The sequence below is a fragment of the Amblyomma maculatum genome, chromosome 7 (genome assembly GCF_055883805.1).
Source record: "Amblyomma maculatum isolate TAMU_Amacu chromosome 7, ASM5588380v1, whole genome shotgun sequence".
Lineage (NCBI taxonomy): Eukaryota > Metazoa > Arthropoda > Arachnida > Ixodida > Ixodidae > Amblyomma > Amblyomma maculatum.
In genome coordinates, this window is record NC_139350.1 from 132790094 (window position 1) to 132804100 (window position 14007).

The window sequence follows — 14007 nt, forward strand, 5'->3', positions numbered from 1 at the left end:
TTCGTAAATAAGGTTTGTAAAAAATAATTGTTCCTAAAAAGGCCTTACGAAGCACAAGCTTTGATTCGCATGTACACTGTTTTTCACCGCGTGTTAATAGCGCTCCTGGGCAGTAGCCTTTATTCCTTTACGGGAAGAAAGAATGCAAAACACCACGCTTCGTTGCAAACATTAAGTACAAATTGCTCATCTGTGCTATTTGTAACTGTCCGCAGGAAGAAATCTTAAGTTTCAGATAGCGATTGAAACATCGCGCGCTGCTCCGAAGGACTACCCAAGCGTGCACGATGTCTCCAGATAGACGTAAAAGAAGGGCAGGGATCAGTTTAAGCACCTGGAATAAGTAGCCTCTTTATTAATTATCACACTAATTGCGTAGCGTCTGAAAATCGCTCCAAAGAGAACCGCACCCCTCCTATGTACCCCCGCTATCCCGCGGCCGCTACGCGCCGAGCGGCGAACGTGGCACCCCTGTTGCACGTCGCGCCCTCTCGCGGGAGTCGGTTCTTGTCATCGCAAAAGCGGCCCGCTCTCCGGCGCCGGTCGTCACACTGCCCAATATTCTAGAGCACTATACCTCCGCGATCGGCTCGCAGCGCCGTTGCTCCGGCCGTCCCATTCGGCGCGCGCCCCAGCGGAAAATTGTAATTTCGCTAGCTCCGTAACACGCCGCGAGGTGGCGACCTTAGCCCATGGCTCGAGCGGCGCGCGCGTGGCCGGCACTGCCTGCGATTTCAGTCACGTCGTTAGTTTTTTTGGCACGTTTCCACGCGGAACAGCCGTGAATGCGTTGTCAATTTCTTTCGACTTCTACGTCAAGATCAGGTACGTTGTATAACACTTAGGATCGCCTTTGCATGCAGTTTTTGTGGCCGTTTAAAAGGTGATTGAGGCAACCGAGGCTTTTACCGTGCAGCATGTCGTCCGGTGTGCATGCTATTGTGCTGATTTTTTTTGTGTATATGTGTGTGTGCTGCAAAAGTTGCCACGCTATATGACACAACTTACGCATGCCTTTTTGTGCCTTTCAGACGACGTTTATTTATAGCGAAGCTCTCTCTGACTCGAACATATAATTACGATAAGCGCTCGTGCATTGTTATACGCCACTACGCCAGTCACAAGTTCTGACTTCTGTTTTTTGTACTTGAGTAGAGTAGTTTGAGCGAAAATACTTTCGTGGCCTTTGTTTTGCTATGTTGCATGTGCTCCCTCTATGTGAAAGTGGTTTCGCGCAGCTAATGTGATCCCGCTATTAAATTATTTGCGGTGTGACGAAAGCTGCATCGATTCTCTGTCATCCGCTTCACACGGCAATCCTATCTCTTTCTTTATTTTTCAGATAAATGTATTGCTGTGTCCCTTTCTGTCGCTCCGATAGAAAAAAGAACCACGGAATAAGTTTCCATGAATTTCCTTCAAATGATGAGCGTAGGCAAGCATGGCTAAAGGCCATATCAAGAAAAGATTTTGTGCCAAATGACAAGTCTGCTAGCAGTGTCGTCTGCAGCCATCACTTTTTAGACTCTGATTATAAATTGGGGTCCACAAAGGTGCGCCGTCTGAAACGGGATGCTGTTCCGAGCGTGTTCGCGGGTTACCCGAGCTACATGCAGCCGCAACAGCCACAAAAAAGACGTAAGATAGAGCGATTGTCGCAGAATTCCGCACCAAACCAAGAAAGGGCATCAAGTTTATCAAGCGGCCGCGATGAAGATGCAGAGTCAGCCTATGGTCGCGAAGAAAGCACAAGCCGTTCATCAACTTCTGCCTGCTCATTTTCTCTAGTGCATGAAGGCAGCCTGATTCATTCATCCTTGGAAGGAGATGAAGCAGGTCCTAACGGTGCAGCATATGAGAAGCAGCAGCCTAGTGATTGCGCAACGCAAACTACCGATGACCTTCTTCTACGCAAGCAGTCCGATGCAAGGGGTCTAAACCGAATGCGAGTGCAATTGTTCAGGAAAGCAGACACTATCAGGAGATTGCAACGAGAAAACAGCCGCCTAAAAAGAAAGCTCAATGGTTATGAAAACCACACTCTCCACTCGGCGTTGAAAAAATGCCTGGACAAGGTCGGCACAGCCCAGTTCTGCTTAGAGGACTGCCTAGCGGAACAGATCACCAATGCGTCAAGGCAACGGCCCGTGTGGTCTGCAGACTTTGTACGGGAATGTGTAGTTTTGTACTACTTGTCCCCTAAGGCATACCGTTACATACGTAACAGAGGCCTTTTGAAACTGCCATCAAAAAACACGCTACTTCGCTATGTTGGCAAATCCAATAGTGAAAGTGGGATCACACCACTAATGAAAGAACGCCTGAAGCAAGAGGTGGGGCAGTTAAAAGAGCAAGCGCGGTTTTCCTCTATTATTGTGGATGAAATGGCTATAAGCTCCAAATACATCTATGATCGTAAAATGGACTGCTTTTTCGGTCAACAAACTGCGAGAGAAGACGCTGGGACAGGGGAGAACGTGAACAACATCGTGCTTGCCAACAAAGTGTTGTGTTTCGTTGCAGCAGGCCTGTCCACGTCTTACAAGATTCCTTGCGGCTTTTTCTTCACTAACCGATTAAGTGGCAAGCTCCTGTATCAGCTGACAAAAGAAGTTATAACTGAAGTTGAAAAGTGTGGCCTCTATGTCGTCCGGATCGTCACGGATAACCACAAGATTAATGTTACAATGATGCGCCACCTGGGCAATGGCTCCCTCAAGCCAGTGGTCAATCATCCATGTGATCCAGAGAGAAGCCTATTCTTGTCCTTTGACCAGTGCCATATTATAAAAAACGTGCGAAGCCTTCTCCTGGAGGGGGACATGACAGATGGAACCCAGCCAATAACTGGACAGTTTGTGAAGCAGCTCTATGTCCTTCAAAAGAACGAGATTGTTAAACCAGTTCGATTCCTAACACAGAAGCACATAGAGCCAACTAATTTTGAGAAGATGCATGTGGGAAGAGCAGTGCAGCTGTTTTCAGATGAAGTTATCTCAGCGCTTTCTTTTTTGAAAGAATACCCCAGGTACCACCCTCAGGCAGAACAGTTCAGGAACGCTGACGCAACAATATTGTTTATGAAGATGATGCAGAAGTGGTTTTCCATCCACAATGTGGCCAACCGAACGGCACATGTGCATTTGAGAAAGCCTGACCAAATGCAATTTTTCTGTGCTACCGACGAACGCCTACAATGGCTGGAGAAGGAGTTCCCAGACTACCTCGAAACTATCTACAATGCCTGTAAAAGGAACGGGAAAAAGTTTCTTAGTGCTGAAACCTACGAAGCTCTCTTGCTGACAAGTAAATCTACTGTACTATGCATCAAGTACCTTCTCGAGAACGGCTTCTTTTATGTTTTAACAAGGAACCTCTCCAGTGACCCCGTAGAGCTCCTCTTCAGTTCTTTGCGGCAAATGGCTGGTGGGAACGACTGTCTTGATGCAAGGGCTGTGACATTTAGCCTGGAAAGGATCTTGCGGACTGGAAGCATGTGCCCATCTCAAGCTTCAAACATTGAAAATGGACAGACTGTTTTGAGGTAGGTACATGGTATTTGAGTTCTGGAGCGAGAGCTCGTAGTTGGCAGCTGGTTATCTCTTGTTTCAAAACACAAAGCTAATCACTTTCATGCCCTTGCACAACTAAAATTTCACAACGCGAGCAGCTCTACTGTTGTAGTCTGCCTGCTTGGTGGAAATGTTTAGTTCAGACCATGTGAGCGCGTAAAACCTGCTTTGCCGATGGGCAATGTGTTACAACCATTTTTTGCTTTTATGTGGCTGCTGATTATTAGTGGCGATAACTATTTTACATATATTGCAGTTTGCATGGTGCCTCCCTGAATGTGACGTCCTCCGAACTGGATGTTCCAGCTTGAGCAACAGCACAGACAACCCCGCATGCTTTGACAGAGACAGCACAAGTCGCCCCAGCCAGGTATATGTTGCATACGATTTTTCAAGAACTTACGCTTCGTTGGCTCGCTGGACTACTATTGTGTTTATTTTGCAGCCTACAGCGATTTGGCTAACACATATACTTTTCTGATATAGATACTATGCATATTTTTGTTCCAGGTTCACGGGAACTGAGGATTTTGTGATGGAAATCGACGAGCTCTTCAGATCCCTGAAAGCGATGCCTCGTGAGTACACACTCGTTCACCCACTCTATCCATGTGAATTGGAACTGAAAACCGACCATTTCGCGTTATTGCACGGCTCTAACAGATGACTGGTGGCAATGCCTAAATGTGAAATTTTTTAGAGAATGCACGCTGAGTTTGAACATGATAAACCTTTTTTATAGGTTTGTGCCATAAGCTGAATTTTTTTGCTCGCACAAATGGCAGTACATTGCAGAATGTCTAGCTCCAAATGCTAATATGGGTATATTCTATTTCAGTGCAGCGGCCACAATCAACCATAGCAAATGCCAGCATCGCTTATATAGCAGGTTTTGTGGCGAAGGCAGTTGAGGAGCGAAGAACATGCAGTTTCTGCCCTTCCCTCCATCAGTCGCATGGATCAAGTTCGGTGCTGATGCGGCTTATTAGCCTGCAGTCAAGGGGTGGGTTAATTTTCCCAAAGTCTGAACTTGTCACTGTCCTCGTGACCATTAAAAAAGCAGTTGATATTGCCCTGCCGCACATAAAAAAGACCAACGTGCGTCAGCAACTGGCTGAACTGTCACTGCCTCGACTGGAGCAGTGCCCCCTTTTCGTATGCCCAGCAAGAGACGACCACGCCACAAGCACACTAGCTGTAGTTTTCGACAAGTTCATTAGGCCACTTTTATCCAACGTCGGCGCTACTGTAACGGACCGGGCAGCATACCGCAAGAAGCTCGCCTGCAAGCCACTGCACAGGAAAGTGCTGCGCGTTTAGAATAAAGAAAATGTGAAAAACTGATGCTGAACATCATGGCTCCAATTTTGTCTTTTTAAATAAAGTGCAATTTGTATCCTCAAATGATTTCATCTGTATTCCTGCCAAGCTGTAGGTTTATTGAATTAAACCCTCTTTTTTTTGCTTGCCGAGGATGAAAAGAAAAGAAAAAGACTAAATCCGCCTTAGTTCCCTCCACTACAAGGTCAAAAAACTTTATCCATTGCAGGCTGTTGTGCACTGCCCTGGCCAAAATAGGAATGGGACAATGCATTGAGTGGCATCTGCAAGCGCTGAAAGCTAACATTTATTGCACGCATTTAAGTATAAACCAGATTTTACACCATGTCTACACAGGAAAACTGGCAGAATTCCTTGATCCCCATAAATGAAAAGTAATTTCTCGTTCTAAGCTAATATGCACAAGAATTTAAGAATTAAAATAAACCGCTCTGTTCAACTGCAAAATATTTCGTGTTTTGAAACCCTGAACAGCTACACAAAGAAAATTACCTGCATGTTGCAAAAGGCACGCTCTCATGACGATTTGCCTTTCCCCGGTTCTAAGTCAGCATCAGAATTCAAGAAGCAATTGCCTAATTGCACCAACAAGCTACTTTGTTTTTCACCAGCACTTCTGGGCGGTAATTTGCTCGTGCGCGTCGCACACAGCCTGCGATAAGTGCGTTTTCGTCGTCTGTGCCCGTCCGCATCAGGGGAAGCGAGCCATTAAAGCCCCTCCAAGGATAGAGGGGCTTTACGAGCCATGGGGAGCGCGCGCCACGCGCGGCGAGAGCAGCAGTCACACCGCATTACGCTCTCTCCGTGCGAATGGGACGGCCGGAGCAACGGCGCTGCGACGGAGCCGATCGCGGAGGCCACGCCCGAGCACGGCCGGTCTCGAGGGAGAGAGCGCGCACTCTTTCTTACGGCCTTCTCAATCGCCACGTGAACAATGGGAACATATTCTAGGCACTATAACAGTAGCACAGTAGCCGCCAGTTAACTGCACGGCGCCATCTTCCCACGATCTACGTTGCCAGCTTCAAACCATCTTCATGTGCCCGATTTAGCAAGTAAAAATCATCTGGCAACCATTAAACAGTGTGATGATGGCGGCAATCACGCGGTCACTACTCGAATGCATTGGCTGAACGGGCAGCTTTCCCTCTAGAGTCTTTGTATTAACTCTATGACAGCCGGTATCGAGGGAGAGAGCGCTTCTCTTCTCTTACGGCCTCTCCAATGGGGTCTGTTTCTACCGCCCGCCGCGCCTCGGTGGGGTCGCCACCGCCCCACTGCTGCTCCTCCGCTACAGCCGTTCACGCGCAAGGGAAATGTGCGCTCGCTTTTAGCTTCGCCCGCGTCAGTTGCAACCAGCAGGTCCTGACATTTCACCCCTTATGGTTTATACAAAATCCGTAATCAACATCGAATATTTATCGTGTACGAGGAATAAAATACAGTCAACAATCCGCTCACGCGCGCGCTCCTTCGTCAGTGCGGCCTTGCACGGTCGAATGAAGCTTCGGGAACACTTCAACATTTTTTACCCCTAAGTTTTGTACAAAACTAAATTTACCAGGCTATGCAATGTGCCTTTGAATGTTTGGATGGATGGATGGATAAGGCTGAACCCTTTGAATCGGGCGGCGGCGCCACAGGCCGCCTAGCCCTGAATAGTAATATATAGTGTGGACCTATTCTTGCCTAAGCAGGTGTAGCGCGACCTGACGTGAGTGCATGGTGAACTGTTGGGTGGAAATTCTGTCAACCGCTACCGTTTTCGTTTAGACCAAAAGAGGTACGGGCAAAAATTCAGGGCGCGTCTCAGATTCAGAATAAAGAACAAAAATTTACTCATATAGTAAAAATTTCACTTGTCTAGTGGAGTGGGCTGTTCTAGCTTCGTTCAAAACATATCAGTCAGTTGAAAGACCGAAGATGTATACGTAGTCTCGCGACTACTTTTAATCAAGGAAATCGGCATAAACAGTTAAGCAGAATCGAAAAGAGTGGCAAACAATAAAAAGATTGTCCTTCAAAGTTACACATTGCACTACGTATATGTTCATCAATTCATCAAAATGCGACCTGCGTCTAGAAAATTCAATCTCAAGATCTTCCTGCACGGCTTGTGCACATAAGGAGTTGGCCTCTCGGTCTTCTCTGTCACTTTCCTGGTATAATTAATTGAGAAGAATAATTCTGAGAAGTGTTTCAAATATCAAAGAAGCGGACCTAATAACATAGCTCTTGTCAATTCCTTTCGGGCAACTCAGTGTTGAATTCTGAAATGCTTACTGAATCAGGATCTTAAGTACTTCGAGAACATTTGTGTGTATAGTAGGTACACGACAGCTTTTTCCAAAAAAAAAAAAGCTTGTCCAATAGGGCAACAAGCTCTAGTTTCGGATAATGCAGTCCACTAGAATATTGTCCTCGTAGAAGAGCGTACTACATGGGGCTGCTTCTTTCGCTAGTTTCAAGAAGAATAGAGCAAGCGTCACACCCGAAGTTGATTACCTAAACGATATATCCAGCGGCGTAAGGTAAACCGGAATATGTGACAGTGGGAAATGGAATGGTAGGAGATGCCATAACTTCCTTCAGTGCATTGATTTTGCTCTCAGATGAAACGTCCGTCTTGACAATGTAGTCATGTGCCGCTAGCTATTAGGGCCCTCGCATCTAGCTTATGTCATTCCCTTCCGCACATTACACTTACTTTCCTGAAAAGAGCCTCAATGTGTTGCTATATAAGGCTTGAAATGAGTACCATTTTTTAGTGCTTTCATAACAAGCTTAATGTCATGTAAAAATTTCATTAAAACAATGTTTATTTGCAAAATTAAAATAATGTTTATAATACCACACATTGGCTAATATATGAATTGTAATAACATTTAAAACTCAACGCTACAATGTTTACTTTGACTGTTATACTAATACTTTATATCATGCAAGCATTTTGTAATTTACATTACATTTTTATGAAATTATTTTCATCTTCGTGCTACATGAATGGTTTCGCATCTAGCGCTGAAAGACGGTTTTGCTGTTGCAGACGAGTTGCTGTCATGTTAGCCTTGAAGAAGCTTCGGTGAGATCACTTCTCATTAAGCTTTTTTTCCCCCTATTCTTGTACAGGCTTGGGAAAAAATTCGGATTAAAATGGACAAAAGTAGCTACCATGCCGCAATGTATGCCATGCTTGTCGAACGTTTGCTGAACGACAGTGTTTTTTATATCCGTTCGCGTGTGTAGTACGTTGACGACATGCCGCTGCATCATCTACGTTCTGTGTTCTTTAATTTCGGGGCTGCACTAACCACGAAACTCGCGAGCGGCAGCGCGAAAACAGGCAAAAGCCACCCGCCGCCGCTGAAGCAGACGCGGAGCGAACAGTGAGCAGGTCGCGCTCCTTGCGGTGGCGGAGAGCGCAACTCAAGGAGAAACATTCCCATTGTTCCCGCGGCGATTGAGTGAGTGAGTGAAAAACTTTATTAAGTATATTTAAGGGAGGGGGATGTGTAGGTGGGGTCTCTAGTGCGGGACTCCAGCGGCTGCCGCTGCTACCCGCGCACGTGTCACGAGGGCCCGTTGGGCCTCTAGTCCAGAGCTGGATAGGGCAGCCTCCCACCCCTCAATTGTTGGCACTGCATTCGGATCATCTGGAGGATTGTGTGGGCAGGTCCACACCATGTGGTGCAGGCCTGCCTTTTCCCCGCAATATTTGCATTTGGGGTCGCAGAACCCGGGGTGTATTGTGTTTAAACGGGCTGGTGTGTTATATGTACCTGTCTGTAGGCGTCGCCATCTAACTTCCTCCGCTTTGGAGAGCCCCTTGGCTGGGGGTGGATATTTTCTGCGAGAGAGTCTGCAGTGCTGTAACCTCTCCGCATACGTCGCCAGAGGGCCGGGATAGGGCGGTGTGGAGGATGGAGGGGTCGAGTCCCGGGGGAGGAGAGCGCGGGCAGCGGCATGGGCGCACTCGTTCCCTTCCACGCCTTGATGTCCCGGTGTCCAGACGAGGCATTTGTCTTGTTCGGGGTGTCCATAATTTTTCAATATTCTGGCAGCCTGGGGAAAGAGCGCGCACTCTCCCCCGAGACCGGCCGTGCTCGGGCCACGGCCGGTCTCGAGGGAGAGCGCGTTTCTCTCTTCTCTTACGGCCTCTCCAATGGGATCTGTTTCCACCGCCCGCCGCGCCTCGTGGGGTCGCCACCGCCCCACTGCTGCTCCTCCGCTACAGCCCTTCACGCGCAAGGGAAACGCGCGCTCGCTCTTCGCTCCGCCCGCATCGGTTGCAACCGGCAGGTCCTGATATTTCACCCCTTATGGCTTATAGGAGGAAGTCGTAATCAGCGTCTGATTTATAGTGTATGAGCAATAAAATAGTCAATAATGCGCGTGCGCGCGAGAGCGCGCGCGCCTTCGTCAGTGCTGTCGCGCACGGTCGAATGAAGTTTCGGGTGCACTTACATCAACACTTTTTGCCCCTAAATTTTTCACAAAACTATATGTACCATTTTATGCAGTGTGCCTTTGAAAGCTGTAAGCAGGTATAGCGCGACCTGACGCTAGTGCATGGCAAACTGTTCAGTGGATATTCTGTCAACCGCTGCCGTTTTCGTTTAGAGCAAAAGAGGCACTGACGAAAATTCATAGCACGTCTCAGATTCAGAGTAAAGAACAAAAATTTACGCATACAGTTAAAATTTCAGTTGTCTAGTGAAGTGGGCTGTTCTAGCTTCGTTTAAAACAAATCAGTGGGTTGAAAGACAGCAGATGTATATACGTAGTCTCGCGACTGACGCACACGTAGACAGTCGTAGTCAGATTAATACAGTGATAAAAAACAACAACATTTAATCAAGGAAATGAGCATAAACAGATATGCATAATTGAAAAGAGCAGCAAGCAATAAAAAAAATGCCCTTCAAAGTTAACATATTGCACTCATTCATCAAAACGGTACATGCGGCTAGAAAATTAAAGTCTCAAAATCTTTCTGGACGGTTTGTGCACATAAGGAGGTGGCCTTTCGTTCCTGTCTGTCACCTTCTTAGCATAATTGACAAGAAGGAGTCTGAGAAATTTCTCACATATTAAAGAAGCGGACCTTATAGCATGGCTATTGTCAATGCCTTCCAGGCAACTCAGCAAAGGTGAGTTCTCGAGTGCTGGCTGGATTAAGATTTGAAGGACTTCAAGGACATTTGTGTGTGGTAGGTGCACGACAGCTTTTTCAAAAAAAGACACAACCTTGTCCAAGAGGGCTACAAACTCTGGTTTTGGATAATGCAGTCCGATAGAATCTTGTCATCGCAGAATAGTGTACATGGGGCTGCTTCTTTCGCTGGTTTCAAGAAAGATAGCACAAGCGTCACACCCGAAGTCACTGATTAACTTCACAATTAATGTATGCAGCGACGTAAGCTAAATCAGAATACGTGACAGTGGGTAATGGGATGACAGGAGATACCATCACTTCTTTCAGTTCCTCGGTTACTGATTGCGGCAGAGCTGAAATGATTTCGTCGGTGTCGTAGGTGCCTAGGCGCGCAATACAGCGCGACATACAACTCCTATAGTCACCTCTGAATAAATAGCACAGAGAAAAGCTTTTATATCCATTATTGAGGAGTGTCCCTTGAGTAACGGTGGCGAATGTGTAATAAGCAAAGCATTCTACCAAAATAATGGGGCAGCGATTGCTCTCAAGGCAGGCATTACTGCCCAGATAGTTACAAGGAACTATTAGTTCAAAAACATACTAGAAAAAGAAAGAAAATATTGCTAGGAATTAGTGCTTGAAATAGATTTCCTGTTTTTTTCATGAAATAATCATGATATCATGTGAACATTTCATTAAACCAACGTTTATTTGCAAAATTAAAATAATGTTTATAATACAACATAAAACATTTGCTGGTCTATAAATTATAGCAAAATTGAAAACAAAACTTAAAAGACATAAAAGCGTTTACTCTGACGTTATACTAATACTTTATGTCATGTAAGCATTGTGCAACTTACATTACATTTTTATAAAATTATTTTCATCGTCGGTGTTACCTCGATGGTTTCTCATCTAGCGCTGAAAGACGGTTTTGCCATTGTTGCTGTTATGTTTGCCTTGAAAAAGCTTCGATGTGATCACTGCTCATTCACTTTTTTTATTCATCTTCTTGTACAGGCTTGGGAAGAAATTCAGATTAAAATGAACAAAAGTAGATACCATGCCGCAATACATGTCATATGCTTGTCGAGCGTTCGCTGAGCGACAGTGTTTTTTAATATAAAGACTCCATTCACGTGTGTAGCCCGCTGACAGGATGCCGCTGCAGCATCTACCTTCTGTAATCGTTCATTTAAGGGCTGCACTCACCACGATACCCGCGGGCGACAGCGCGAAACCAGGCAAAAGCCACCCGCCGCCACTGAAGCAGATGCGGAGCGAACAGTGAGCAGGTCGCGCCCCTTGCGGCGGCGGAGAGCGTGACTCGAGGAGAAAAGTATAGTGCCTAGAATATACTGACTAGTGTGTCGAGCGCGCCGGCTGGGATGGCTCGAATAGCAATGAAAGCCGCCGGCGGCCGCATAGCGGCGCTGTGGTGCGAGAGGGTGCGAGCCGGTTTCTCGCGCACATTGCGCCGCGCTGCTGAGAGTTGGAAAGGGAGCTGCGCGTTGCTTTGGCTCACGTTTAATACTTTGTTTTAGAGCTCTTTCAGGAGCTTAGGATTGATATAACGTTTTAACATGCTAATGTTAATATCGAATTGCTTTGTGCAGTTTGCTCGAACTTGAAAGCTCAATCGGTACGTGAGCCGCACGCTAACCCGGTGAACGCACATGAGAGCTTTCGCGTTTGGAGGAATTCAAACTCAAAGAATACAAGTCACGAAACACAGATTCGGTTTAATAGAACGAAAGCAGCATGTTTAATCAAAGGTGACAATGCGAGTGGAAGGCAATGCTGGCATGTTCTTCCCACTTGTCCAGATATCGTAAAAAGTCATCCAAGAAACCCGTGTCTGGGCTACCCGGCTTAAGTGCACGCTTGGTTATCCTGGAGGTCATTACTCATATCAGGCGATTGATTAGCTTGACGAAGTCTTCTATTGGTTGCACCCGAGTGTATATAGTCTCCACATGCCGCCGGTGCAAAAAAAGTCCTTTAATAACCTCATCTCCAAAAAGTTGGAATGCAAGGTCAACTTTCATCTTTTCAAAGTTATTGGGTCTTAAGCATAAGCTAGGCTGTCATCCACGGAAGGTATCCGCATCCATGTAACCGGAATGAGAATGTCCTCAAACGGATGTTCTTCCCACTTGTCCAGATATCCTAAAAAGTCATCCAAGAAACCCGTGTCTGGGCTACCCGGCTTAAGTGCACGCTTGGTTATCCTGGAGGTCATTACTCGTATCAGGCGATTGATTAGCTTGACGAAGTCTTCTATTGGTTGCACCCGAGTGTATATAGTCTCCACATGCCGCCGGTGCAAAAAAAGTCCTTTAATAACCTCATCTCCAAAAAGTTGGAATGCAAGGTCAACCTTCATCTTTTCAAAGTTATTGGGTCTTAAGCATAAGCTAGGCTGTCATCCACGGAAGGTATCCGCATCCATGTAACCGGAATGAGAATGTCCTCAAACGGATGACGGCCTCCGTGGTGGTTAGGTGTCTGCAGTGTAGCCTGGGTGCCACTCTGTTCACCCACAATGCCCGCTTCACTGGAGCCGGAGGAGTCGTTGCAGTCTTGAAAGCCAGCTTCGAGAAAACAGGAGCCCTCGTTGATTTCCGAGCCCGAATCGCCGGGTCCAGTCCCTGCGTCCCGCTTATGGTATTTACGAGCTGGTTGCTGCTCGCATATGTTTCTTTCCTTCCTTTTTGGTGCCGTCTTGGGCACAAGGTGTGGAGGGTATAATGTTAACGTTTTGAAAATAACGATGTTAAAATAACCATCTTCTACATGCTTCTGTTTCGCACCCCAGTTATGTAACCCCCCTCACATAATACTTCAATCGGAGCCCGTGAGGTATTTGAATAAAAAAAAAAAAAAACAGCAGAACACAAACGAGGAACCTTTACTTACAGCGGCTAATTAAGGTACATCGCGGCCTGCGATTGCACAAGGTTTTGTCGAAGTCACCATCTTTTGAATGAAGAAGATGACGAAGTTTTTTTTTTTTTTCTCAGATACACAATATGCACGAGACGCGGCCGGTTAATCGCGATGAAGCTCGTTGGTAATGCCGCGCTTACGGTGAAACATGCGCCTAATATATAACTGCATCCATATGACATATGTGTAGCGCAAAAGGACAATCGAGGGACACATAAAAGGTACACAAAACAGGTGCTGTCTGTAGCGCCTGTGTACACTCTTTGTGCTACACACTGCCATGGATCACCGTTACCGACTCGCCCAGGTTTGCATCCTTGTGAATATAACTGGCACTGCATGCTCTAAAAATGTTTCTCGCCAACAAAAGCAGTTGCCGTTTACCTTCCGTCATTTCTATCGATGCTTCGTTCCCATTGTACAGAATGCGTACTTACGTAGCATCAGATAGCGCAGTAATACGTACGCTCCTTGTTCTAGCGGTAGCCCCATTTGCCAAAAAAGCAAGTCTTCTCTGTGCACCACCGCTTTCTCTTTGGCATTTTTCTTTGCAGTCTAGTGAGAGGCACTGGGGAAACAACAATCGGGAACCGCGCTTCACCACTGGCGACACAGTAAAAAAAGAAGGGATACAGGCGAGCACAAAACGCGCGCACAAAACGAGAGAAAAAAAAAAAAAACCGATGCAATCGTCGCCTAGCAGGTAGAAGTGCGGAACGACTCGCATGAGCAAACACCTACACCGTAAATAAACTACTGCACCTTCGTGAAAGCAAAAGACGCGCAGAAGCAGGTTTAAACACGCACGCACAACACCAACAGATTGCCGTATTCTGAAGAGAGAAAACTGCGTCGTCTGCTCAGGTGGCACCCTCCCGACAAGCAGCGCCCTCTGCCGCTAACGATTGGCTTTCATTGCGAATAGCGCCATCCTCGCCCATAGGGAAGCGCGGGCGCTTGTCACACTAGCCAGTATATTCTAGG

General features: G+C 46.5%; 1 protein-coding gene across 1 annotated transcript; it reads left to right on the forward strand.

Annotated features, from left to right (window-relative positions):
• Window positions 1-4272: 4272 nt before the first annotated feature.
• On the forward strand, window positions 4273-5198 carry LOC146184781 (uncharacterized). Its single transcript, XM_084608837.1, has one exon. It carries the CDS (start codon window positions 4383-4385, stop codon window positions 4890-4892), a length of 510 nt encoding a protein of 169 aa, XP_084464963.1. The 5' UTR covers window positions 4273-4382; the 3' UTR covers window positions 4893-5198.
• The last annotated feature ends 8809 nt before the right edge of the window (window positions 5199-14007 follow it).